The sequence below is a fragment of the Phaeodactylum tricornutum genome, chromosome 2, assembly GCF_000150955.2.
Source record: "Phaeodactylum tricornutum CCAP 1055/1 chromosome 2, whole genome shotgun sequence".
Lineage (NCBI taxonomy): Eukaryota > Bacillariophyta > Bacillariophyceae > Surirellales > Neidiaceae > Phaeodactylum > Phaeodactylum tricornutum.
The window spans coordinates 112528-136629 of record NC_011670.1 but is presented as its reverse complement, the minus strand read 5'-3'; the positions used below and the strand labels follow the sequence as shown (position 1 = coordinate 136629).

The 24102-nt window shown below is 47.6% G+C and overlaps 10 protein-coding genes across 10 annotated transcripts; 4 read left to right on the top strand and 6 right to left on the bottom strand.

The window, feature by feature from the left end:
- Positions 1-50: 50 nt before the first annotated feature.
- On the top strand, positions 51-793 carry Lhcf2 (protein fucoxanthin chlorophyll a/c protein). Its single transcript, XM_002177834.1, has one exon. It carries the CDS (start codon positions 73-75, stop codon positions 667-669), a length of 597 nt encoding a protein of 198 aa, XP_002177870.1. The 5' UTR covers positions 51-72; the 3' UTR covers positions 670-793.
- An 851-nt stretch (positions 794-1644) lies between these two features.
- Positions 1645-2406, top strand: Lhcf3 (protein fucoxanthin chlorophyl a/c protein). The gene has a single exon (XM_002177833.1). The coding sequence runs from the start codon at positions 1683-1685 to the stop codon at positions 2277-2279; it is 597 nt and encodes a 198-aa protein (XP_002177869.1). The 5' UTR covers positions 1645-1682; the 3' UTR covers positions 2280-2406.
- A 926-nt stretch (positions 2407-3332) lies between these two features.
- Positions 3333-4125, top strand: Lhcf4 (protein fucoxanthin chlorophyll a/c protein). Its single transcript, XM_002177832.1, has one exon. The coding sequence runs from the start codon at positions 3415-3417 to the stop codon at positions 4009-4011; it is 597 nt and encodes a 198-aa protein (XP_002177868.1). The 5' UTR covers positions 3333-3414; the 3' UTR covers positions 4012-4125.
- A 358-nt stretch (positions 4126-4483) lies between these two features.
- PHATRDRAFT_43326 (predicted protein) lies at positions 4484-5590 on the top strand (the record flags this gene model as incomplete). Its single annotated transcript, XM_002177831.1, has 1 exon — positions 4484-5590. The coding sequence occupies one exon, from the start codon at positions 4484-4486 to the stop codon at positions 5531-5533; it is 1050 nt and encodes a 349-aa protein (XP_002177867.1). The 3' UTR covers positions 5534-5590.
- Positions 5549-6649, bottom strand: PHATRDRAFT_43325 (predicted protein). The gene is made up of 2 exons (XM_002177531.1): positions 6501-6649; positions 5549-6396 (listed from the first exon to the last, which is right to left on the bottom strand). Exons 1-2 carry the CDS (start codon positions 6521-6523, stop codon positions 5685-5687), a joined length of 735 nt encoding a protein of 244 aa, XP_002177567.1. The 5' UTR covers positions 6524-6649; the 3' UTR covers positions 5549-5684.
- Positions 6650-7519: 870 nt separating this feature from the next.
- PHATRDRAFT_32513 (predicted protein) lies at positions 7520-8017 on the bottom strand (the record flags this gene model as incomplete). The annotated part of the gene is made up of 1 exon (XM_002177530.1): positions 7520-8017. One exon carries the CDS (start codon positions 8015-8017, stop codon positions 7520-7522), a length of 498 nt encoding a protein of 165 aa, XP_002177566.1.
- Positions 8018-10526: 2509 nt separating this feature from the next.
- On the bottom strand, positions 10527-11716 carry PHATRDRAFT_43324 (predicted protein). The gene is made up of 2 exons (XM_002177529.1): positions 11594-11716; positions 10527-11483 (listed from the first exon to the last, which is right to left on the bottom strand). The coding sequence occupies exons 1-2, from the start codon at positions 11629-11631 to the stop codon at positions 10778-10780; spliced, it is 744 nt and encodes a 247-aa protein (XP_002177565.1). The 5' UTR covers positions 11632-11716; the 3' UTR covers positions 10527-10777.
- A 3252-nt stretch (positions 11717-14968) lies between these two features.
- Positions 14969-18897, bottom strand: PHATRDRAFT_32511 (predicted protein; the record flags this gene model as incomplete). The annotated part of the gene is made up of 2 exons (XM_002177528.1): positions 14969-14976; positions 15012-18897. 2 exons carry the CDS (start codon positions 18895-18897, stop codon positions 14969-14971), a joined length of 3894 nt encoding a protein of 1297 aa, XP_002177564.1.
- Positions 18898-19962: 1065 nt separating this feature from the next.
- Positions 19963-20670, bottom strand: PHATRDRAFT_43323 (predicted protein; the record flags this gene model as incomplete). The annotated part of the gene is made up of 1 exon (XM_002177527.1): positions 19963-20670. The coding sequence occupies one exon, from the start codon at positions 20668-20670 to the stop codon at positions 19963-19965; it is 708 nt and encodes a 235-aa protein (XP_002177563.1).
- Positions 20671-21418: 748 nt separating this feature from the next.
- On the bottom strand, positions 21419-23746 carry PHATRDRAFT_43322 (predicted protein; the record flags this gene model as incomplete). The annotated part of the gene is made up of 1 exon (XM_002177526.1): positions 21419-23746. Exon 1 carries the CDS (start codon positions 23597-23599, stop codon positions 21419-21421), a length of 2181 nt encoding a protein of 726 aa, XP_002177562.1. The 5' UTR covers positions 23600-23746.
- Between the last annotated feature and the right edge of the window lie 356 nt (positions 23747-24102).

Below are 24102 nucleotides of genomic sequence, written 5' to 3'. Positions count from 1 at the left end.
GCTACGACGCTCGCCCCAGCTGCGGCTTCCTTACTATACACAGCGCATATTTCGCGGTTGCCAGAAGTCAAGATGAAGTTTACCGTGTTTGCCTCCCTCTTCGCGTCCGCTGCTGCCTTTGCTCCGGCTCAGCAGGCTGCCCGCACTTCGGTCGCCACGAACATGGCGTTCGAGAGCGAACTTGGTGCTCAAGCACCGCTTGGATTCTACGATCCTCTCGGCCTTGTTGCTGACGGTGACCAGGAAAAGTTCGACCGTCTCCGTTACGTTGAAATCAAGCACGGACGCATCTCGATGCTTGCCGTTGCTGGATACTTGGCACAGGAAGCCGGATGGCGCCTCGGCGGAGACATCGCCCTCGATGGAACGAAATTCGCCGATATCCCCAATGGATTTGCTGCCTTGAGCGCAATCCCGCAGGCTGGGCTTATCCAGATCATCGCCTTCATTGGTTTCTTGGAGACCTCTGTCATGAAAGACATCACTGGAGGAGAATTCGTCGGTGACTTCCGTAACGGATATATTGACTTTGGATGGGACTCCTTCGACCAAGAGACCAAGCTTCGCAAGCGTGCCATTGAGCTTAACCAGGGACGTGCCGCTCAGATGGGAATTCTTGCCCTTATGGTCCACGAACAGTTGGGAGTCAACATCCTCCCAGGTGTTTAATTTACTTGCTGGGTTAGGCCGTTTCTGGAATAACATATTAGATTCTAACTGGTTCGAAGCATTGCGTTGCTGTAACATTCCCGTTCACAAAAATACAGAACAGTCTAGAAGTTCGCGACGACATAATTTTTCTCTTTAGGAGGCCGGGGTTGTAATTGTTCTAGGGCTGTTCCAATAGAGAAGATAAGATGATCAAACATACCAGCCGCGCTTGATTGGACGGAGTACGTTTGCATCAGCTATTTTTCAAAAGCGCTGCACGACGCACACTCTATGAACACTTCAAGACTCTCAACGCAAGTGACAACCATCCTCTCCAAAAGGCTATCTTTCGGGGCACCTGTAATATAAAAAAGCATGGCAGTGCATTCCATGCAAAAAATGTCTAATCTGGTTGGGTTTTAAAGTCCGTATCGAGCACAGAGGTGACAAAAGCCACCGGCTGGATCGCACTTCTCGGAATTTCCCCCCTACTATCAAACAAATTCGAATTGCCAAAGGTGAAGGGACTAACTGTAAATCCTGATCAATCAAGGTCTCAATCAAGTACAATGGGCTACAATGATATTTAGATGGGAACACAATGAAACGAATTGAAACTTCTACTGACAGGAGCGCAATTGACTTGTGTAGCTTTTCATGAGCACTTGATTGCTACCGATTGTGAACGGGATGGGGAAAGACTCGAAAAGGTGCATGCTTCCGATAATCTACTATATTTTCTAGAATCAAATAATATTTAAATGAATGAGGTCCTCAGCGTACGTTAAGCCTACTTATTTAGAACGAGAAGTCAGACCGAGGGGTACTAAAATTCTAAGGGTTGAGAGGTATCTTGATTCCGGGTCTATGGAAGCCCATCCTTGTTGAAGCTTGAACACGATCCTTGTGAAAGGCCGACGTTGCGCGAAAAAACAGCCTGCCGATTTCTTTCCTTCTTTCTCGTCTCAACCTATATACTTTCATAATCTCTGTTAGAGTTTACCAACAACACATATATACGTTTCGACAAAATGAAGACTGCTGTCATTGCCTCCCTCATCGCCGGCGCCGCCGCCTTTGCCCCTGCCAAGAACGCGGCCCGTACTTCGGTTGCCACCAACATGGCATTCGAAGACGAGCTCGGTGCTCAGCCTCCGCTTGGATTCTTCGATCCCCTCGGCCTTGTCGCCGACGGTGACCAGGAGAAGTTCGACCGTCTCCGTTACGTTGAGATCAAGCATGGACGTATTTCTATGCTTGCTGTTGTTGGATACCTCGTCCAGGAAGCCGGCGTCCGTCTTCCAGGAACCATCGATTACTCCGGCAAGACCTTCGCTGAGATCCCCAACGGCTTCGCCGCCTTCAAGGAGATCCCCGCTGGTGGACTTGTACAGCTTCTTTTCTTCATTGGAGTCCTTGAATCCAGTGTCATGCGTGACTTGACCGGCGAAGCCGAGTTCGTTGGTGACTTCCGTAACGGAGCCATCGACTTCGGCTGGGACACCTTTGACGAGGAGACCCAGTTCAAGAAGCGTGCCATTGAGCTCAACCAGGGCCGCGCTGCCCAGATGGGAATTCTTGCCCTTATGGTGCACGAGCAGTTGGGTGTCTCTCTCCTCCCCCAGTAATTTTGTTACATTTACTGACTTCAAGGAGTCGAGGAATCGATACTGCCGTCGTTTCCAGGATCCGAGGTTTCTATAGACTCTCTATAGACTCTGTTAACCTAATAGAATCAGACATACCTCTCCTGCTATTTTGTTTTTATGAATTTGGCTTTTGCCTCTCTAGTCAGATTTGAATGTTATTTTCCGCCAGGTGTGTTAGTCGGGCTCTCGTTTGAGTTACAAGAGGGATTGAGTGGCGAGGATTCACTCTAATGTAAATATGACTGTGAACAAAACTTTAAAATTACTACGCATCTTCTTTGACTGTCAGATATTCGTCGGTGACAGCAGTCAATGCCTGCAAATTGTCCTCCTGGGTCGCAATTTGGTTTTGGATTGACCTGGTATGCATTATGAAGAAAAAAATTCGTTATTAGCCAACTGCCTAGCGTGCACATTGCATGGTTAGACCTCCTTGACGACTGTGAGCCTACATCCTTCTGCAACAAGCTGCAATCTGAATCAGCGTTGCTTTGCTTGGCTACCATAGCGCACTAGCTTGATTGGGATATCTCGCTCGTGCTTGTCGCGTGCTATGTCTTTTTAGGGTACTTTGAACCTACGTTCGTACTTGTGTAATATGATCATCGTCGTCATCGTATTATCGTTTTTCATCCGTCCAGCGCAAAATGCATTAGCAGCTAGTCCTAGCGTGCGGAGCTACCTGTACAGGTGCATGACGGATGCGTGTCCTTAAGTGAGTTTCTAATTAACAGTAACTTCTTTACTTATGTTTCAGTTTGTAAGAAGCGGGATGCGCTCGTCGCTTGACATCTGATTGGACTGCGTCGGCACGTGAAAACTACATTGTGAAATCTGCTAAAACTCCGGGTATCTCTGACACAAAACGATTCGGCTTCGCAATTTCAACATTACGGTCAAGGCTAACGTATCTTTCTCGGTCAACTTCAGATTATGCCGATTAAATTGTCGTAGCTTTCAAGGCGTTTTGAGTACTGCGGCAGTTGTTGAACCTGCAAGGAGAAGATCTCGACAACAGAATAAAGCGAAAAACGGGTCTCATGCACTAACACTCTATCCGCCCTCATAATCTCTGTTAGAGTTTACCAACAACACATATATACGTTTCGACAAAATGAAGACTGCTGTCATTGCCTCTCTCATCGCCGGCGCCGCCGCCTTTGCCCCTGCCAAGAACGCGGCCCGTACTTCGGTTGCCACCAACATGGCATTCGAAGACGAGCTCGGTGCTCAGCCTCCGCTTGGATTCTTCGATCCCCTCGGCCTTGTCGCCGACGGTGACCAGGAGAAGTTCGACCGTCTCCGTTACGTTGAGATCAAGCATGGACGTATTTCCATGCTTGCTGTTGTTGGATACCTCGTCCAGGAAGCCGGCGTCCGTCTTCCAGGAACCATCGACTACTCCGGCAAGACCTTCGCTGAGATCCCCAACGGCTTCGCCGCCTTCAAGGAGATCCCCGCTGGTGGACTTGTACAGCTTCTTTTCTTCATTGGAGTCCTTGAATCCAGTGTCATGCGTGACTTGACCGGCGAAGCCGAGTTCGTTGGTGACTTCCGTAACGGAGCCATCGACTTCGGCTGGGACACCTTTGACGAGGAGACCCAGTTCAAGAAGCGTGCCATTGAGCTCAACCAGGGCCGCGCTGCCCAGATGGGAATTCTTGCCCTTATGGTGCACGAGCAGTTGGGTGTCTCTCTCCTCCCCCAGTAATTTTGTTACATTTACTGACTTCAAGGAGTCGAGGAATCGATACTGCCGTCGTTTCCAGGATCCGAGGTTTCATAAACTCTGTTAACGTTATAGAAACAGACTTACCTCTCCTACGCCATTCACGTAATATTCGCAATATGCTATTCTTCCTCTGAAGACCAGGTTTATGTGCTGCCTGAAACTATTTCAATAAGTCAGCTGCACTTGCACAGGGTTTCACAAGGAAAGCGTGTCTTTTTTTCCAACGTAGGCGTCGCTTTCGTCTGACTCTTACTCTTACATTCACAGCCAATACTTACAATTAGTAAAAAACCTGTGCTCGAGAGTGAAAACGTCCTATGCCAATCGCTTGGCCGAATCTAGCCTGCCTTTTCGGTAAATTCATTTTCGTTTGTTCTCGACAGGACTGTCATGAGGGCACCATGAACCATGAATGTCGACATTCATAAAATCATACAAACATATGCAAACGATGTCGGAAACGTCGAGCCATCCATTTATTGAAGTGCGAGGGCATCCGTGTCCAGCAAATGGCTCGAGCCGTTTGTTTGTCGAGGTTTACACAGCCGATGTAGAGGCAAAAGAGTGTGGTACCCTCGTCAAGCGGCTCTCCCGTGAGCTTCACTTATTGCAGCCATCGATTGATCTTTCTCACCTGAAACGGGTCCACCGCGTAGTCGACATTGTTTCATTGAAAGCTATCCAAGACAGCAAACGCCGAAAGACGACACAGGCAATTCAGTTAAAAATCCTATTGGGCGCTGTTAGCGTAATTCACCAAAAGTTTTCGGTATCGCCGCATGGGGATAGTATAGCAGAAAAGTTGGAGCAAACATACAATGTGGCAAATGTGTGCACTCTAGAAGTTGGCGGAAGAGTACCAGAATCGGAAGATGAGTGGAAATTATTCAACGAGCACTGGCCAACCTCATTCTTTCCCCACAAAACAACTGCTCATCTCGAGAAGGAGCTTGAGCTTTCGGAGAGGTCTCTCCAACAGATGTGTCTAGGAATGAGACATGCTTTGACCGACGTGACGGCCCACGGCACCATTAAAATACCCGGTGCCATAGTTGTTTTTCCAGATACAGGGGAAGTCCTGGCTACGTCGACCGCAGAACGTAAGTATCAGGAGTCTGCTGAGCGGAACCCCAATCCTCTTGCTACACCTATTCTATACGCTATACAAAACGTCAGCCGTAAAGAACGACAATCTGCAATTTCAAAAGGAATGGACTGCCCTATGTTCCAACGAGGTCAATATCTGTGCACTGGCTTGGATGTGTACACGACCCTCGAACCAACCGTGTTTGAAGCCATGGCACTCGTGCATGCTCGTGTGAGATACGTCGTTTTCGGATGCTCGTCCGGTACAACGCAACTTGGAGGATTGTCCGAAGTCAAGGTGCACGATCTGCCCGGTACTAACCATAGATATCGAGCCTTTTACTGCTCACCAGAAACTGACCTTGGTCGACAGTGTCGAATGCTAGCCCCAACAGAAACAAGCCCAATGAAATAAAGAAGTAGAAACAGTAAATTGCTAACCTGTAGTCTTCATGTTAATGTCGATGCCGTGAAAACTATTCAGCAAAGCAGTGTCTTTCCTGCAAAGCGGTTGTAAAAGTATTTTTTCCTCTCCAAATTGCAACAGTGGCTCTTTCTTCTCTACTTCAAGCCACTAAAGTTTCCTCGATCGTCTTCGATCCATCCCCATGCACGTGTGTCTTAATGATTTTTTTTGTTCCATCTGGTAGAGCCGTTTCCGTGATTGTCTCGGTCCCAGGGGCGTAGGCCACAGCTTGTTCCGTATAACTTTGGAGGTCCAGAGATGACTCCATTGCCGGCGGAATCTGCAAGACAACAATTGCTGTCATAAAACAGACTATGGTTCCACCAATTGCCATCCCGGCGCCGATGTAAAAATCGCAGTCATAGTTGCAGACATCGGATGCAAAAAAGGTAAGTGTCAGCAATTCGAACAAAGACCCTGCCAAAAGCATCCCTCCGACGACTTTTAAAATCACTTGCGGGTACTCCATGCACGATACAGCTACTAGCGCCAGCATACTGACACCAATAAAAATGTTCGCAAGAACACCGAACACACGCGCTGCTTTGAAAGCTCCATCCATCGCATCAATCTGTGAGCCTGTGTAGTAGTAGCACGTCAATTGATTATTGTTGTTATTGAAGTCAAGCACATCTTCATAGGAAAACAGACCAATACCCGATTTAAAGTCCACCGTCAAACCTGGAATATTCTCAGAAAAAGTTGCGCCAACTTCAACATAGTAGCACCCCCAGGAGGCGCTTATCACGAACAGATAGGAACTCACGGCGAGGATCATGGCGTAGATTGAAAGCCTGCCGTGAGGGAAAATACTGCAGGACCAAAAGTATAAAGGTTAAGGACATTCGAGAAAATTCAAGCAAGTCTACCCGTTTACATTCTCCATGATAGTGCGCCAATGCGTCTCCCTTCTTACCAACATCCTTGACATCCAGACATAGTGCCAGGTCGCCCAGAATCTTCAAGAAACCGGAAAATTGCACTTGCAAAAAGGATTTGTGAATTACCAAATCGCTTGTTGGTAATACGTTGTTTGTTAACGAGTGAATGGCTGAAGTAGGTTAGCACTATTGCTCACACCAAAGGTCGTGTAAATTGTGTTGCAACCGTGAATCCTGGTTTCAGAGTCAAGCGATGGATGGGGTCATTAATGTAACTTGATTTGGATACTGACTCTGAAGGATAGTCATAGTCATCGTCCCTACAAGTTGTCTCATGTGAATCAACATCAAATTCTCGACAGAGAACGGGTACACGTACGTTGAAGGGACTACACCTGAGGTTGTTTGCGCCCTAGCGTAAATCTCTCGATTCCAACTTACAATTATATTTAACTATAAATAGGGCTGCGTTGAGACCAAAAATAATCCGGGTCAAAACACAGAAGTTCGTATACAATTCTTTGACAATGAGATCTATGAAGCTCGTTCCTGTTGTGAATGACTTCGATAGTGAAAAAAGATTTTTGATTCTGATAACCGTATCGGTCAGAGTCTTTTGAGGGATGATCAGCAGGATCGGTCAGCTCGGGCAGCTGGTTGGGCCTTTTACTCACAGTCGACTACATTCCGCATTCGAGGACTCATCAATCGACCAACCACAAATTATCCCAAGGCGCATAGCCAACCAGCTAACTATGTAAAGCATTTTCTGTGCGGCACGGTTTACTCAAGGACAAGTATGTTGGCTTTTAAGTTAGCCTTATGACTTTAGCACTTTCTATCCACATCATTTAAAGGATACAGGCGGTGAAAAGTAAGTGTTGGAACAACTGTTGTGGCAGGGTTTTTGCTTACTGGTACCCTGTCATCAAAGTTTCAGTAAACATTTCATGTGTTCTGGACCCATCCATATGCACAATGGATGTTTCAGGGTAATTTCCGTTACTGTTTGAATTTATTGTCGCAAAGGAGCATGCTACTGTTCAACTGAAGGCTATGCCAAGGAATTGGTAGATGGTACAGGAGGGATCTTGAAGACAAGGAATGCTGTTGCACTACCCGATAATGCTGCGGCTAGAGCAAGGCCAGCACCTGATGAAAAGTCGCAATCAAAGTCGCAAATTTTGGAAGCAAACAGGGTAAAAGTCAACAGGGAAAACAAAGCGCCGACCAAGAGCATCAACCCAATGGCGTTCACAGCGACATCACTGAAATCAATACATCCTATGGCAAGCAGCATAAGCGCAGCGCTTCCAGTGAAGAAATTGGCAATGTGTCCAAACACACGAGCAGCTCGAAATGCTCCATCCAAAAATGCAATTTGATCTGGTGAGTAGTATACACACGAGAGCCCCTTTCGCAGCGGCTCTTGGTATGAAAAAAGTCCGAGTCCTCTCGAAAAACTGAAGGAAATATTCGGGAATCTAATGCTGGCATCGACAGCGCCACCTACTTTGACATAGAGACATCCAATGGAGGAGATACCGGTCATGGTATAGGTGCAGATGCCGAACATCATAGCCCAGATAGAAATACGACCATGCGGGAATGTACTATAGGGATAGCAATGAGAAAAAGCAGCAGAAACAAAATACCGAAACTAATACCCACAGCATTATCTGTGTTTAGTTGTGTCATTTGATGACGATTTGTTGATTACTTACAAGAGATTTCGGTCTCTATTAGCGTCACAGCAACCCATGGTCAAGTTGGATCTTTTAAAGAGGGGAAGAGACGCTGGAAAATTGATGTAGCAGACACAAATTGAGCCTCGCCTTTCATCACGGCAAGAAAAAGATAAACCAGCAGCTTTACTGAGTTTCTGGTACGTAGTCACGACAAACGGCCTCTGGCGTCAGAACTCCTGTCGACGAGTTGAAGGTTGAGTAAGACTTCCTTACATTAGCGTCCAAAGCACGAAATATAGTGAATACTGAGAGTTGACTGACAGGCGCGGACACCATAAAGGGAACATATGATCATATCTTTCCCGGAAAGCTCTATTTCACTCTATTGCTCCAACCAGACACTAAACCTCGATTCGAAGTTTGTAGTAGGACTTTAGTGGAACTTTCAGCTTCTAATAGAGGATGAGTTATTGTAGTCCAAAATTTTTTTTCGTCACTCGTGACTGCAGTCATGAGTGTTTTTGCCAACTCGTGACTGCAGTCACGAGTGTTTTTCGACCCGAAATCGCCAAACTCGCCAAAATAATAAAACTCACCATGGTGGACTCGGATGAAGATTTCTCCTTGGGAGAGGAAGACGAATACACAGAATCTGACGGATGCACTAAAAAGCATGCACTGGAAGACATTGGGCCAGAACGCGCGGCAAAATCGGTCCAATCGAAGTCTACAAAGGCGTCAAATCAGCCGCAGGCCTGGTTGCCAAGCACGATAGAGGTACTTCTACCTATGGAACAAGATGCTTCCGTGCTACTCAAGGGCATAGACTATGATTGAAATCTCTCGGCATGTATCATTGTGGCCACTCTGAGGTATCAGAAAGAATATCTCCGAAAAAAATCCAAAAATAAGGGTAAGAACACACACCCGCCCCTCAAATTCAAAAGACCGTGTGCCGTATGCTTGGCATTTCCTCAAAGGTGCACAGTAAAACCATGTCAGAATACATCCTACACCGTTCTGTGTATACAAATGGATCTGTTGGGCAAGGGAGAGGCGGAAATGGTGGCATAAAGGAAACTCGGATCCCCAATCAAAGAGCGTTTCAATTGCCGTCCGTGAGTTTGTTTGAGGGGAACGGAAACAACAGAAGCAAGTAACGGGACGTGAAGCTGGATTTCTTTGTTAAAGAGGCATACCATGCATTCAAATGGATCCGCAGACAGGAGTGTTTGTAATGAAAGAGTTTCAGACAGCCTCTCGCAATGTATGTCGATATTTGGAAGACCTGGGTAACAATCGGGGCCAACAAAACAACATTACCCCGGATCCGTTAATGATTTCCAAATGCCATGAATATATTCAAGCTCTTGTTGCTAATGAATCATTAGCAAAGGGGCAGAGGCTGCGCAATGTGAATATGGATGACAGTTCAAGGAAGACATTCCAGAGGAGGAGGTTGTGAGGAGGCACTGGAAAAGGAGGAAGGTGATTATTAATCACTTCCGAGGCGGGATTTGACAAAGGTGTACCTCCCAAAAATTATGCGGAAGAAAGCGGAGAGAAAAACGATGTAGAGGATGTGTTTGGTGCGGCTAACAAAGCCGTTTCCATGGAGAACGGAGACATTGAAGACATAGTACCAGTTTAATTTCTCTTTAGTTTCCGGGTTATTTATGCATATTTAGGGCCTTATCTAGGTATCTAAACAAGGGTCGGAGATCACCGAAATACCTCAGCAAGCTTTCTAACAGTACAATCAGTGCATATATAGATAGCTTTATAACGGGGAAATATGTTCCCTTTATGGTGTCCGCAACAGTGAGTAAATAATCCTGTACTATACGGTCCTCGTCCAGGCCGATAGGACACTGCGACGATAACGGGCTAGAATCGTGCCTAATGTAAATACCACTGGATCGTAGAAACTTTCGTAAGGTGATCAAAGGTGTATAACAAAAAGTCATAGACGTGTCCAGTAGACTTACTGTGAGCTTTATTTTACAGTTGTGGATCCCTAATTTTCCCGTTGTGTAAGCAACACATCTCGCCATGTATATGTCTAACAGAAAGGTCCCTACGTCAAGCATTGTGGTGTTGCTATCCGAAAGTCTACCGGACAAAACTATCAGTTTTATCTTTACGTCTTTTATCACCCTACAAAAGTAAATACGATCCTTTGGTTCCTTACATTAGGCACGATCATAGAGCCCGTTATCGTTACAAGTTCCTAGAATCACGTGCAATATGCAAAAATGTCGGTGGTAGATTGTGAAATAAGGGCTATCTAGAAGACTGGAAGAATCGTATTTTCTTCCAATTGCAGCTACTCTATATGAATATATGGAATGCATTTGCCTCACATACTGCTTGAAATTGCTCCCACATAACTCGCAGAACGAATGCCTTCTCGGGGAAACCTGACTGTGAACGAACCCACTCGAATGCTCCTCAAAGGTGATCAAGATTGCAAAAATGAGAGAGAAGCCACTTGCTGCTTGACCAAAGCTCCAATGTCGACAGGAACAATGGAAATTTTGTGTTCTGTTGTTAACTTGTACTGGCATCAAAGAGATCTGATTCGAAAATCTATAAAGATACGCTACTACTGCGCCTATCTAAGATCACCTTTCGACAGTTTCCTCAATAGTTCTGGAACCGTCTGCATTCACAGTTGTTCTGACAACCTTCTTCGTGCCATCCAGCAAGGTTGTTTCGGTCACCGTTTGAGTGCCGGGTGCAAACGGAGCATGCTGATGTCCAGATTGAGGCTCTGACAAGGAATTGGATTGTGAGGTCGATGGGATTTTAAAGACAAGTAATGCTGTCGCGAAAGCCGAGAATGTGCCGACAACCGCCAATCCAGCACCCGCGAAAAAGTCGCAATCATTGGAGCAAGTATCGGAAGCAAAGAAGGTAAAGGTCAGCAGGGAAAAAATCGCCCCGGCCAGAAGCAGGCTTCCAATACCCTTCATCGCGGCATTATTAAATCTGAGACAACCCATTAGAATCAGCATGAGTGCAGCAATCCCGATGAAAATATTGGCGATATATCCAAAGACTCGGGCAGTTCGGAAGGCACCGTCCATCCTCTCTATTTGATTTTGTGAGTACGATACACATGTATAATCGTCTCGAAACGGATCTTCGTACGAAAATAGTCCAACACCTCTTGAGGAATCGAATTGACCACTGAAGATTCCCAGATCCAAATCGAATGCGCCATCGACTTCGACATAAAAGCAACCAAAGAAAGATAAGCTTGTCACAATGTAGGTACAGATGGCCAATATCATAGACCAAATAGAAAGACGACCATGCGGGAAGGCGCTTCATGCACAGCATGGAGTAAAGTGTCAGAGCACTGTTTTCTGCAATCTATCTTTCCACACACATACGTCATGATGGTTCAATCTTCAAGCTTTTGCATGACGACTTACCAGCATCCGCGATCACCATCATCGTCACAGCAACCCATGGTTTTTTTACCAAAATTTAAGAAGTAGCAACTGCGAACACACAATTCAGTCGCAGAACAGGCATCTCAAATAAGTGTCAGCATGCTTGATTCTCTTACTGTTAGTGTAGAAAAGAGGTCGTCTTTACCGGAAGGGAATTAATGCGAATCCACGAACGTGAAAGTTTGGACTGACTGTGACATGGCGTAGTGCACGGACAGACGTCGATAACTACGGGACTAACAGCAAGTGTAAGTTGGAGTTATCTAGTTAGATAGCAAGAAACTATTTTCTGGAAGCTGGAAGTTTAGTTGTCGGCTAACTGGCTTAAAGCCTGCCGAAGATCAGCAAACCACTAGTTACAAAACTATGAACGAAGCTGCTCCAGAGACAGAAATGGTCCGTCACGCTATGACGCTACTGACGGTGAAGCCAATACCGCAATTAATAGTCCAAATGCATGTGAGTAGATTTCTGTAAATTTTAACGTAAATAGGTCCCTTATTACAGCAACGAAAATCATGTTGTTCGCGAAAGTTGGAAAAAATGATTTGACAGATATGTTCTATTATCTTGACTTCCTTCCGACTGATAAGTTCTACCTGCTTACGAGTGTATTTGTAGAATACGACGAAAGAGTAGAAGTTGGGGGGAAAGCCTCGTAGAGGCTCCGATTGTTTTAATCGGTAGGTTTTTAGATTGAGATTGTGAGACTAAAATATAGATTCCAAAATGAAACCTTTTGTGTTGGAAACAGAATGTACGAACGTAGAAACCCCGTAGCCAATGTACTGGCTATCGAACCATTGACATAGTTTTTGTCGAGATGATTGGATCACCTATGTGATCGCCAAACCATCGAGTTCGGATGGTGCCAACAGTATCTGTTGACAACTTTCATCTAGGGAAACCGTATGGTAATCAGGAATATTTCGTTCCTAGCATATCAGGTTTGATAAGACGAGTCGTCTTATACGCCTCATGCAACGGAACCAGAGTTGTGTATGTTGCAAACATTTGGGTGCATAACGCAAATATTTGGTTTCCTATGAGACGCTTCGTATTTTCCTCCGGCATGCCACACACGGGTAATGAACCCGACGAGGACAGTCGTCTGGCCACTGCGTCTGTCCTACGACAGAGCCAGGAAAAAGGAAATGGCAACGAGGCCAAGATCTAGAGCTAGTGAATCCTAGATAGATGTTCCAACAAACAATGCTAAGGCTAAGCAATTCTATCTACAACGTAGTATCAAATTGTAGCATTGTGTGGCTATAATTTATCACTCCCTTCAATCTTGTAGTCCGGGAGTACAAAATCCGGGCGAAAGATTGGTTCCAAAAAATTTGAAAAGCGAAGGTCTTATTGCCCTTGGGTCAATAAAGTATGTGACGAACGAGGAATTTGTGTTGTGGACCAGGTAGGCATTTCGTCAACGTGTCGGCCAAATTTGAGCCGGTAGGTTCATGTGCGATCCGCATTGCCCCGCTAGCAATGCTTTCGCGAACCTTGTGATAAGAAATAGCATTATGCTTTTTCTTGAGTACGGACGAGGGAATCGTCGCACTGGTGACAACACTCATGTTGTCACAAAATACATTTGCGGGACCGTCAATAGGTATACCAAGGACACGTAGGTTGTAACGCAATGTAATGATCATTTCGGAAGCGATGCGCATAGCAACAAATTCAGATCCGTAAGTCGAGGCTTCGACTGTGTTTTGTCTCTTAGAGTACCAACGAATTGGTGTGCCATTGATAAAAGCGAGTATGCCCGTAGTGGAACGTCGCGTGACGTGGCAATCTGCGTGGGCAGCGTCGACAAAGACAGAAACTTGCACAGCGCGCCCTAAAGGTGGGGGCATATCCGGGGGCAATTCTTCTTGTGCGTCGGGGTATTGTTCTTTCCAAGAAGGGTTGACAAAGTTAATATGCGAAAAATCGCGCGTGTGCGGGTCGCAGACGAGTTTGGAGTTCAGGTGACGTTTGAGGTAACCGAACATGCGAAGGACAGCATTATAATGTCCGATACGTGGTCTTGCATTGAAGCGAGACATTAAACCGACTTCTTGAGTGATGTCGATCCGACCGAGTTCCGACGTCCATAGTAGAATGCCAATTAGGCTCATATAGTAGTTCGTGCGGTCATCGGTGAGGTAACCCGATGTATCTAACTCAGGGTGATATCCGTGAGGAAGCGGGGTCACGATGCGACTGCTGCTAGGCAGTTTTTCACCGAGCGTCTGCTCGATGTTGAGAATTGCGTTTGTTAAGTACTGTTTTGCAGACATGTACCACGCTTTGGTGCCATCGTTAAATGTATGCACTCCGGTGGTTGCCCCCAGAAATGTTCTGGGTGCAGAACCGCCCTTAAGTGTATAAGGGATATTTTCAAGCGCTTTTAAAATTGCTTTAGTATCGGCTGAAACGATTGTTAAATCGTCGACGTAACTGATAATATATTCATAATATTCAGTTTTGTCAAGCCTTTGTGCCTTACGAAACCACATATCAGGGTCCGCTTTAGACGATACAAAACCCAGGAATCTGAGGTTTTGTGCAAGATGAGAATGCCATGCGGCACCGCTTGACTTGAGGCCATATAACGCTTTCGCGATTAATACGACTTTGCCTTCGTGTTCACCGAACTCGGGCCCGGCGATTGAGAAGACTTTTTCGCGACAATCGGCATTGACGTATGCATTTCCGATGTCAACTGACACAAGGTCAAGGTTATTGAGGCTTGCAAGGAGGAAGCCAAGGCGTACGCTCTCGCGGGAGGCGACGCTAGAGTAAGTATCTTCGTCTGGTGGGTCGGTGACGTGTCCGCCGGCGACGAGTCGGGCTTTACGCCGGAAATCCATTTTTACATCGAAAATGATCCACATGGGGATTCTTTTGTAGTCGGAGGGCGCTCGTTCTCCCTTATCCTTGATAGTGAAGGTTTTCATGCTCTCAAGTGTATCCATTTCTTTGCGAATTGCATCGCGCCAGAGGTGATTGCCGTTCTGCTTGTCCAATTCGTAAGCGTGGGGTACGTTGCGAGGGACTTCTATTCCGTATTTGTATCGATTTTTCTTTTTTCGCGTCTTGGCAGCACGGATCCATCGATCGGCCTTTTTCAGCACGGTGGGAGCCCAATAAGAAAAGGCATGTTCGGATAAGAGATCGTGGTCGGCCGCATATTTGGCCACCGGGTAGGGATTGCTCTCCTTCAAAGAGGTGAGGGGCTCCCAGGTAAATTCACCGTTGGCCCATTTTACGCGTAGAAACCATCCACGCGTACGTCCCCGACCACCGCGGGGGCGTTTTTGATGATCGACAATATCATCAAAGGTATACCATTCATTTCCGTCATCATCGACCTGCTTATAAACAGCATCAAGGAGAGCTTGGTAACCGTGGACTTCCTCGGTACCGTCGTCGAATTCGACGACGAAATTTCCAGGGTCGTCGTTAGGGACTGGAGTACCGTCGCGATCGCGCTTGGTAACTCGGCCCTGGCGCTGAACCGCACCCGAAGTGAGTAGAACGTCAGTACCAATAATTAAGGAGGTGGGGTCCTGATCCGGTGAGTCGTTCTCGAAGAAATCGTCAACCGTGAGCCCGGGATCCAGTTGAATATGGTCATCCCCTTCGTTCAGATCGTATAACACGTGTCTGTTACGGGTGTTGCCATCGCCGGGATCGTCGGATCGCCGAGCGACTTTCATCGCTTCGTCACGGCGGAAAGCCGGCGCTTTGATTTTGTTACCGAGGGCGAAATCAGAAGGCTGATAAATCTCCCTTATGGTGGCGTCAAAAGTAGCGAGGGCAGTCTGCAGAGCAGACGAATCGAGGTTTTGGAGAGGTGTAACAGTAGATCGAGTGATTACAGTACCCTTGTCCGTCAAAATATGGTAGCACAAGGCTTGGCCCACATTGGTGGCAATACCTAACCAACGGCCGACTTTGGCTTTATTCTGTGGAAATTTGACATCAGGATTGTCAAAATACTGAACTGGTTCGAAAAATTCGAAAACCAGGATTTCAGAAATATCATGGGTGTCGCCAGTCATCGCAGTAATAGGCGTGATCCAGGCCAGCGCTTTTCGTGCCGTGTGGTTACGTACGAAAATGACGTAGGCAAGGGCGTAGTCCCATAATTGTTCGGGACACTTGGTGGTTTCGAGAACGAGGCGCGTGTGAATGCGCGCAGCACCAAATTCGTGTTCGCAACGATTTTGCCACGGAGAGTAGGGTTCAGTGACCGTCGTCTTTATCCAGTGACTGGAAGTTAATTTTTTCCATTTGCTAAGTGTTTCCACTTTCGCGTTATCGGTGTGCAATTGTGCAGGAATACCGATGTTGTGGATGAATTCGGCGAGACCCTGGTCTGCCGCGGACTCTGCTTTCATTAGGTAATGATAGATAAAGTAAGAGTCACCACAGACAAAACCCTGAGTATGGGTATGTCCACGCGAGGATTTTATAGAGGATTTAAAAGTATCACTATAAAGTGTGCATTTCAAACGTCGATACCGAAGTTGTTCAAACTTGGTTTTATAACGACGATGCAAAGGCATTTCGCCCGTGCGCTCCGCTAGTTGTGTAGTGGCGGTAAGAGTACGCTCAACTACTTCCATCGGCACATGTCCGAGAATTCGCCGTAATTTATCGCGGTCGACGTCCAACACCCGAGGGCTGGATATGGACGCACCGATAGTGGCGTATTTGATTTCGCGAACGATGTCGCGAGGGTTCATGACACGGTTATGGAAATCCGGTACAACGGATCCAGGGGAAACGGGTAGTGGAGGCCAATCCGGGAGAATGTCAACCGGTACGCTGTCGGTGTAGCAGGCACGACGAGAACGATCGTGTCGCGTGTACTTTGCTTCATTTTCTTCCCAATCTTTACTGTTGGGGTCCCATGGTTGATCGCAAGTGAGATCAATGTGCTGACAGTTGTCAAGCTCATGTTGAGTAGGTACGCGAGAATACAACAGGGATGCACGACCTTTGAGCTCAAACGGGATATAATCACCGTCGAGAGTTTCGATGCCGTGAAGGGATTTGCCTTGCGACAAAAATTTTGGAATGTCATCGGTTTGATGTCCGGCATGTCGGATTTGATTCAAATTAATGAGCGAGGTGGTCTGTGTGGGCCCGAGGTTCAGTGCCTCATGAAAGATGAGAATCACGGTTGTTCCGTCGTCATAATCATAGGCGGTTGCCGCCGTGACAACCGGAATCCGTTCAAACGTTTCACCGTCATCATGAAAACCGCGAAGGCTGACTGATCGACCCGTGTATGACAATACAGAGTACCCGGCACCGACGCAGACGGTGTCTGCACCAGTGTCAATTACCGCTTCACCATAATTGGTGGGAGTTTTTGTTCCGCGTGAGCGGTTCTGACGAATACGAACTAGTGTCGCATCGTTAAGTCGGAAATCCGACTTGCGCCAAGGGGCTTGATCGAAATGACTGCCGGAGCGGACCATACGATTCAACGATACGCGATTAGCGTACCGACCAAAGAGGACACCTGCACCAAATGTCACTTTTTTGGTGGTGACGTGGGGTGAAATGTCTGTGGGTGCGTCACGAAGTAGGGTTTCAGGGGTACTGGAATCTACTTGGACGTGATCTTCGCATGTATGTTTACGAATAGGTTTTTTACTACTAGGCAGTTGTGAATAAGATTCAACGGTTGAACTAGAGTTATCTGTATCTGAGGATTTAGCCCTTTTGGCCTCACGGCCAGGGGGTGCAATACTGCGTTTTGCGCTCAAGATACTCTCCCTGATAGCTGGGGTTAGGGCTTCCCACAGCTCAGGAGGTAAGACGTGTTTATGAGGGCGGGAAGGTTTCTCAGCCCCCTTGTTCGACGGACGGTTGGACGAGCCACGCCGTTTGTTGTCGTTACCACGTTGGTTGCCGGTGGCTCTGCCAGTGGTCTTTGTCTGACGTACGTTCCGTGAGTCGCTTCTGTCCTTGGAACTGAGTTTCGTCGCGGACGTACGCATGTAGTTGACGACCCGATTAAAATTCCAGTCATCGAGTCGCGCTTCGGCAGTTGCCTTATAAGGAAGGAGTGCCGGATCAGTAATCCCTTTAAGAAAGAAATTCGTTTTCTGAGCGTCCGAATAGCCCTCCTTGTTACGCAAAAGGGCATTGTTGGCAGAAATATGCCGAGCGACATATTTGGTGAAGGAAAACTGTTTGGACAGTCCTGTATACACCGACTCCATAACTGTCGCGCGAGCCTGCTCGGTAGTGAGACCCACTTGGCTCGTTCCTTCATAGAAGGCACATAGAGAAATCCAGGCACTGCGTCCGTCCTTAGTGTGCTCGTGGGGCTCAACAAGTCCCCAGGCGTCCCCAGCGCTGGTTAGCGACATGAGAGTATAGAAGATTGTTGCGTTCCTGGTGATGTTGACAACTGGGGAGAGTGCAAACAAATCTGAAACGTCACGGGGCGACGTATGGGGTCCGGTTGGGTCGGCTTTCGAATACCGATCCGAATGGTGCGCGATGCACGCGGTAAAAGTGGACCCACTTGCGCCTGCCCACGCTTCGAAACCGTAACGAAAAGTGAGCCACTTTTTCTGCGAACCATCAAACGGTTCAGGCAAGAGGCTAGTAGCCGATTTTTCAGCCTTTGCAGCCGTCGTAGTCACATTATCATACGACGCCGCGGCTCTAGTCATCATCTCAAAGCGTAGCACGGAAGCCGTGAACTCTTTGGCGACATCGACTGAGTTGGGTGCGTGATGCATCCATTTGGCGAAGACGAGTATTCGCTTGGTATGCATGGAGCCCATTTTGAGCCGCATGCAGAGATCATTGATGTCCTCCTTCGTGAGAAGACGGAAATCATCAGATGATTTAATGCCGTTGTTCAACATTGCAGCCGCAACTGACAATGGAACACAGATGACGTCACGGAGGACGACCATCAAGGCCTTTCGTTCAACACGGTCTTGCCGAGGAACGGAGTCGAGACCGTCACTGTCTTTAGACAAGTGAGGCTCTGCGTCGATGACGCTTTTCTCGATCACACTGACTTCGTCAGACGTGTTCTTGCTGCGAGCCAAAGGCTTTGCAGTCTTTTTGCCATCACCTTCATCATCCGAAGATGCTGGCGATGGCGGTGCGGTGCCCGAAGGCTCCTCACCGTCGGAGGAGTCGAATCCTCCGAACTCCTCATCCTCTTTGGATGCGGACGCGGCATCAGCCGGTGAGTCCGTCGCTGCGGCAGGGGCCGGAACAGCGGGAGTGACCTTCCTCGGACGACGCATTCGTTGTCGAGGTTTCAAAAACTCAAAAAATTAGAGCTGGGTTGGGTCTGAGTAAACTGATAAGTTCTACCTGCTTACGAGTGTATTTGTAGAATACGACGAAAGAGTAGAAGTTGGGGGGAAAGCCTCGTAGAGGCTCCGATTGTTTTAATCGGTAGGTTTTTAGATTGAGATTGTGAGACTAAAATATAGATTCCAAAATGAAACCTTTTGTGTTGGAAACAGAATGTACGAACGTAGAAACCCCGTAGCCAATGTACTGGCTATCGAACCATTGACATAGTTTTTGTCGAGATGATTGGATCACCTATGTGATCGCCAAACCATCGAGTTCGGATGGTGCCAACAGTATCTGTTGACAACTTTCATCTAGGGAAACCGTATGGTAATCAGGAATATTTCGTTCCTAGCATATCAGGTTTGATAAGACGAGTCGTCTTATACGCCTCATGCAACGGAACCAGAGTTGTGTATGTTGCAAACATTTGGGTGCATAACGCAAATATTTGGTTTCCTATGAGACGCTTCGTATTTTCCTCCGGCATGCCACACACGGGTAATGAACCCGACGAGGACAGTCGTCTGGCCACTGCGTCTGTCCTACGACAGAGCCAGGAAAAAGGAAATGGCAACGAGGCCAAGATCTAGAGCTAGTGAATCCTAGATAGATGTTCCAACAAACAATGCTAAGGCTAAGCAATTCTATCTACAACGTAGTATCAAATTGTAGCATTGTGTGGCTATAATTTATCACGACTCTGTCAACGTATACCGCAACGAAGGGCAACACGACAGCTATTCTGATGAAGTGAATGCCGAACATACCAAGGATCTAATAATAATTAAAAAAGAATTAGTAAAGCGGTCAAAGGGACACTAAAACTGTGAGCGAAAAAGCAAGTGCGCCTCATGAGTTCGTTTGTCTATCTCGACTTCTCTACCTAATATAAGCTCAGGGAGCCGTCCTGGAATATAGCATTTTCAAATTGCACAAAAACAAATTTTTACTTATGGAAAAAGGAGACAGAGAAAGTAAACACTTCGAAATTTTCGTTCGATACTTTTCTAGGCATCTTCGATACGGACAACAGTTTCTTCGACTGTCGTGGATCCATCTGGGTGAATTGTGGTTTTTGTCACTTTCTTTACACCTTCGGACAGGAACGACTCGGAGACAGAGTTAGCTGTTGATGGTGCTGAAGTAGGATGTACCAAGCCTGCAACAGGAGGCGTCTCAGGCAGCTCCAGAGCTTTTTCGATTGATGGAACGTAAAAGACAATCACAGCCGTCAGTAAGGCTGTGAGGGAGCTGCCAATCGCATACCCAGCACCTCGTCCAAACTCGCAGTTCAGGTCACAGACCTCCGATGCAAACAGGTTAAACGTGAGCATCGTAAAAAGGGATCCGAGCAAGAGCAACACGCCTACGGCTTTGACTACTATTTTTCCAAAGTTGACGCAGCTCATCACGACTAGCATGAGCGTGGCAACCCCGTTGAATGTATTGGAGAGGTAGCCAAAAAAGCGAGCGGCGCGAAAGGGTCCATCAAATGAGTCGATTTGGTCAGACGTGTAGTCATCACAAGTCGTCACGGAAAAGGAATAGGTCCTATCGTACGAGAAGAGCCCAACACCCACTGACGCATCGGTTCGGAGTCCCGAAAGTTCGGATACATTGGCAGTCGTATCGATTTTCACAAAATGGCATCCAAGCGTTGCAATAAGAGTGAAGATATAAGCAAGAACTCCCAAGGATGTAGCCAATGCCGACATGTGTCCATGAGGATAAGAGCTGTACATTGCAAGAAAAAAGGAATCAGACCAGATATTCCTCTAGGAAATATTACAACATCGTTTTCTTCGTCGTTCGTACCAGCAACCCCTTTTTCCATCCGCATCACAGCAACCCATGTTGTAAGAGTTTGAGTAGTAGTGAAGAAAGCGAAACGTTAGAAAGCCAGAACTACAAGATCCGACCCAAGGATGAAAAAATTATGAGCCGAGGAGCAAGCTTGGTGTCATTTTTTAGATTGAGTCGTGACGTGGGATTCGTTGCCAAACCGCTCCGTTGTGGAACGCGCATCGTGTTTCAAGATTGTAGCCTGGCGTTTGGTACGCGAGGCGACCCACGACTCCTGCTGTACAACTTCCACTGTTTCATGTGGTGGGTGCCACTCTCTTGCTACATCAACAGTAAAGAGAAACACCTGACGTACGCCACGAATTTTAATGTCCTCATATCATCTCAAACGCGCAGACCGCAACCGTTGCGGGAAAAGATACATTCGTAAGCAACCATTTCTCCAATTTCCAATAGGCTGCTTTCTCGGAGACTGTCGTCCACGACCCAAATTCTAGCGCACATTTGGCTCTAACATAAGACCGTTTTTCTGAGTCGTTTTGTCATGCAGTCGATAGGGTGTTTCACGAACTCATCGCGGATGACGCCGAAATGAAGAAATCTAAAATAGCAAAGGCCATCAATTTGGCACCATCCAAATTTGCAGACATATTCCTAGGTTTATTGTGCTGTAGTGCGAGGACCTTCACCCAGAATTTTGGTCATGACAAATTTAGTGGTTCCCTGTCGATAGTTAATCGGCAACATGTCCTTGTAGTAGTCGATGGACCCGTCCCTCATTTGAAACTGCACCGACCCCCGGATGCGGAGGGGCCGTTTGGAAAAGCGCGCCTCCAGTCGGGCACCTCGGTCGATGAAACCGCGGTACTGTAAAATAGTCCCGTCGTTGCTCAAAACTTGAAAGGTGCATGTATCCAAGTGCGTTGGTCCGGGATCTAGACGCCAACGCAGCCCTTCCATAGGCAGCGCGACTTCGACAGAGCCTTGTTCCTTCAATACTACGGTGGAAAGACCAATGGTTTCCCCACCAATTTCGTCTCGGACTTCCCACGAACCTTCTAGATCCTCCGGATAACAGGAAACGTCCGGTGTGGATTGACGAAAGTTGGATTCCCATAGCGCGAAGCGTCCAAGTTCTTCCTTGGCGTTCCGCGGGATAGGGACTGGTCGATCCGACGCGACTGGTTTGAGGTAGCCACTGCCGAGTTCCACCGCGGTGGCAACCAGGCGCTCGTACGCGTTGGCGTAGGATTTCAAGAGGGGCAAGGGCGGATCCAGATTGTTCACCATGCCGTTGGTGTAACAGTTGCGTAGCAACTGAATAACATTGTTGAGATACTGGATACCCGGACGCGTTTCGTTGACTAGGTCTTCCTGAACGCCTCCCGTATCCGGATACCACCGTTCCACGAAGGCTTGTCGATCCGCGTCGAGTGTTTCGGCCAACACGAGCAACTCTTGGTCCCCGCCAAAGAGGAGCGCTCGTTGGGCTATGTTTGAAAGGACATTTAGTTGTCTGGTCATGGATGGCTCCTTGGCACTCAGTAACACACCTCCCAGATCCTGATTGGTCAGTACGTCGTCGTCTCCCTCTTTATTGTCCGACAGCAAGTCAGAGAGTGCCGCGGACGACTTCGTCTCTCTTTCTTCTTGCTGAATACGAATTTTATCAAGCATGGAAAGGGAAATATCTTGGTCGACGAGGAGATCGGCAATGGCTCGTCTTCCGGTTTCGGGGTCTGTGGTAAATTTAACTCCAACGGTATTTAGTACGGCGAGTACTCGTTTGTAGGACTCGTCGTAAATCCCGTCTTGTAGTACTTGTACTGATCGTGCTGACTCTATACCAGTAGTGGCCAAACTCAAGACGGCTTCGAGGTAATCATGAGCGTATTCGTAACCCACCAGTTCACCGTAACGAGCTCGGAAGGATTGTAGTTGATCAGCAACGTACTCGGCGTCCGTACGGGACCGTGCTTGCGGCGGTGTTATGGCATTGTTGTTGTTGTTGTTGGCATTTCGTCGTGATTTGCGGGTCAATACGTTGAGTATGGGTTGGGGGACGGGACATTTGGATGTGGTGGTAGGAATATCGTTGTCGTTGCCGTTGGCTTGTGATTTTTGTTGGTCGTTTTGCTGTTCCTGTTGTTGTTGTCGTTCGGCTTGTGCGACTCGTCGGAGACTGACGTTCAAGGCTTCCGCCGAGGGCCAAGACCGTGCGAGCAGAATCCTTCGGACGGCACGATTGGACGCGTTGTTGAGAGCCCGGGTCAGCGAAAGGGTAGGAGCGTCGGCAGCGGCAGCGGTTGTCGTCATCAATTTTCCGTAGGCGCGGGACAGGGAGACGTCGGCGGGGGCGATGCAAAAGTCGATTTCGTTGACCTTGCCACGGGGTGGAGACAACGACGACGTGGTTGATGTTCGTGTTGGTAAAGTTGGCGTTTTCGTTGTTCCGAATGTATCGGTGGTCGATCGAGTTCCGAATCCGTTGGTGATGATCGGATCGACCAAAGGTTTCGATGCCGTTGTTCTCCCCCGGGAGTTCTGGTCGTTGTCGTCATTGTCGTCGAGAGGTGGTTGTTCAATATCGGCACCGGGGGAAGCCGAGAGTGGTGCACGTGGGGATCTCCCACGATGCGACCACACGGGTGCTTGAGCGGCCGTCGAAATCCAAGTCAATGGTGTGTAGGCCCACGTCAGAGTAGATGTTGTGGTTGTCATTGTCGTCCAGGAGCATAACAACAGAGTCCCGCCGAGGAAGAGACGTCGTAGTCCAAGGATCCGTCGACATTTCCCACGACGGGTAGTCGAGCAATTCCTACTACTCCTCGTTGCGATCATGATAGGTTGTATGAATGTATGTATGTGTGTGGTAAGCGTAAGGTTAGGTGAAGGAGGATGCGTATACGACCAGTGTCGAGAGGTTTCTTTGTCCCCAGAGGGAATGTTGGCTGATAGTACCCACCGAACAGGAACTCTCGCGTCTCGGTCGGTCTGAATAGCTTGTTGTGTTTTCGACAGGCCCCAAATTTAATCTATTGCTTTTACCGTTCACGACGGACGACGAAACCATGGGTCTCATTTGGTTTACGGTACCTACTGTTATTCCTTGTTGCTGAATGGACGGACTGACGGACGGACGTTTCCTTCTTTCTCACAGTCCAATTGGTGTCCGTTAGCCGTGTCGAACCTTTCCTACCCAAAACCACGTGTCGACGTCAGCGACGCGAACGTTGTGTCCTGACCATTCGGGACACAGTCGTAGCAGACATAAATAATAGGGGTAACAAAATTTTGTAGGCAATCCAGACATTCGTGCGACTCGCCGACGTTCGTGGTAGAAA

What these genes read in the sequence shown, in the direction of transcription:
- Lhcf4 (XM_002177832.1), top strand. Translation starts at nt 3,415, where the DNA reads ATGAAGACTGCTGTCATTGCCTCTCTCATCGCCGGCGCCGCCGCCTTT.
- Lhcf3 (XM_002177833.1), top strand. Translation starts at nt 1,683, where the DNA reads ATGAAGACTGCTGTCATTGCCTCCCTCATCGCCGGCGCCGCCGCCTTT.
- PHATRDRAFT_43324 (XM_002177529.1), bottom strand. Translation starts at nt 11,631, where the DNA reads ATGGGTTGCTGTGACGATGATGGTGATCGCGGATGCTG. An exon ending in GATGGTGATCGCGGATGCTG is followed by an intron (nt 11,484 to 11,593) that starts GTAAGTCGTCAT and finishes CTGTGCATGAAG; the next exon opens with CGCCTTCCCGCATGGTCGTC.
- PHATRDRAFT_43325 (XM_002177531.1), bottom strand. Translation starts at nt 6,523, where the DNA reads ATGTCTGGATGTCAAGGATGTTG. An exon ending in TCTGGATGTCAAGGATGTTG is followed by an intron (nt 6,397 to 6,500) that starts GTAAGAAGGGAG and finishes TTGGTCCTGCAG; the next exon opens with TATTTTCCCTCACGGCAGGC.
- Lhcf2 (XM_002177834.1), top strand. Translation starts at nt 73, where the DNA reads ATGAAGTTTACCGTGTTTGCCTCCCTCTTCGCGTCCGCTGCTGCCTTT.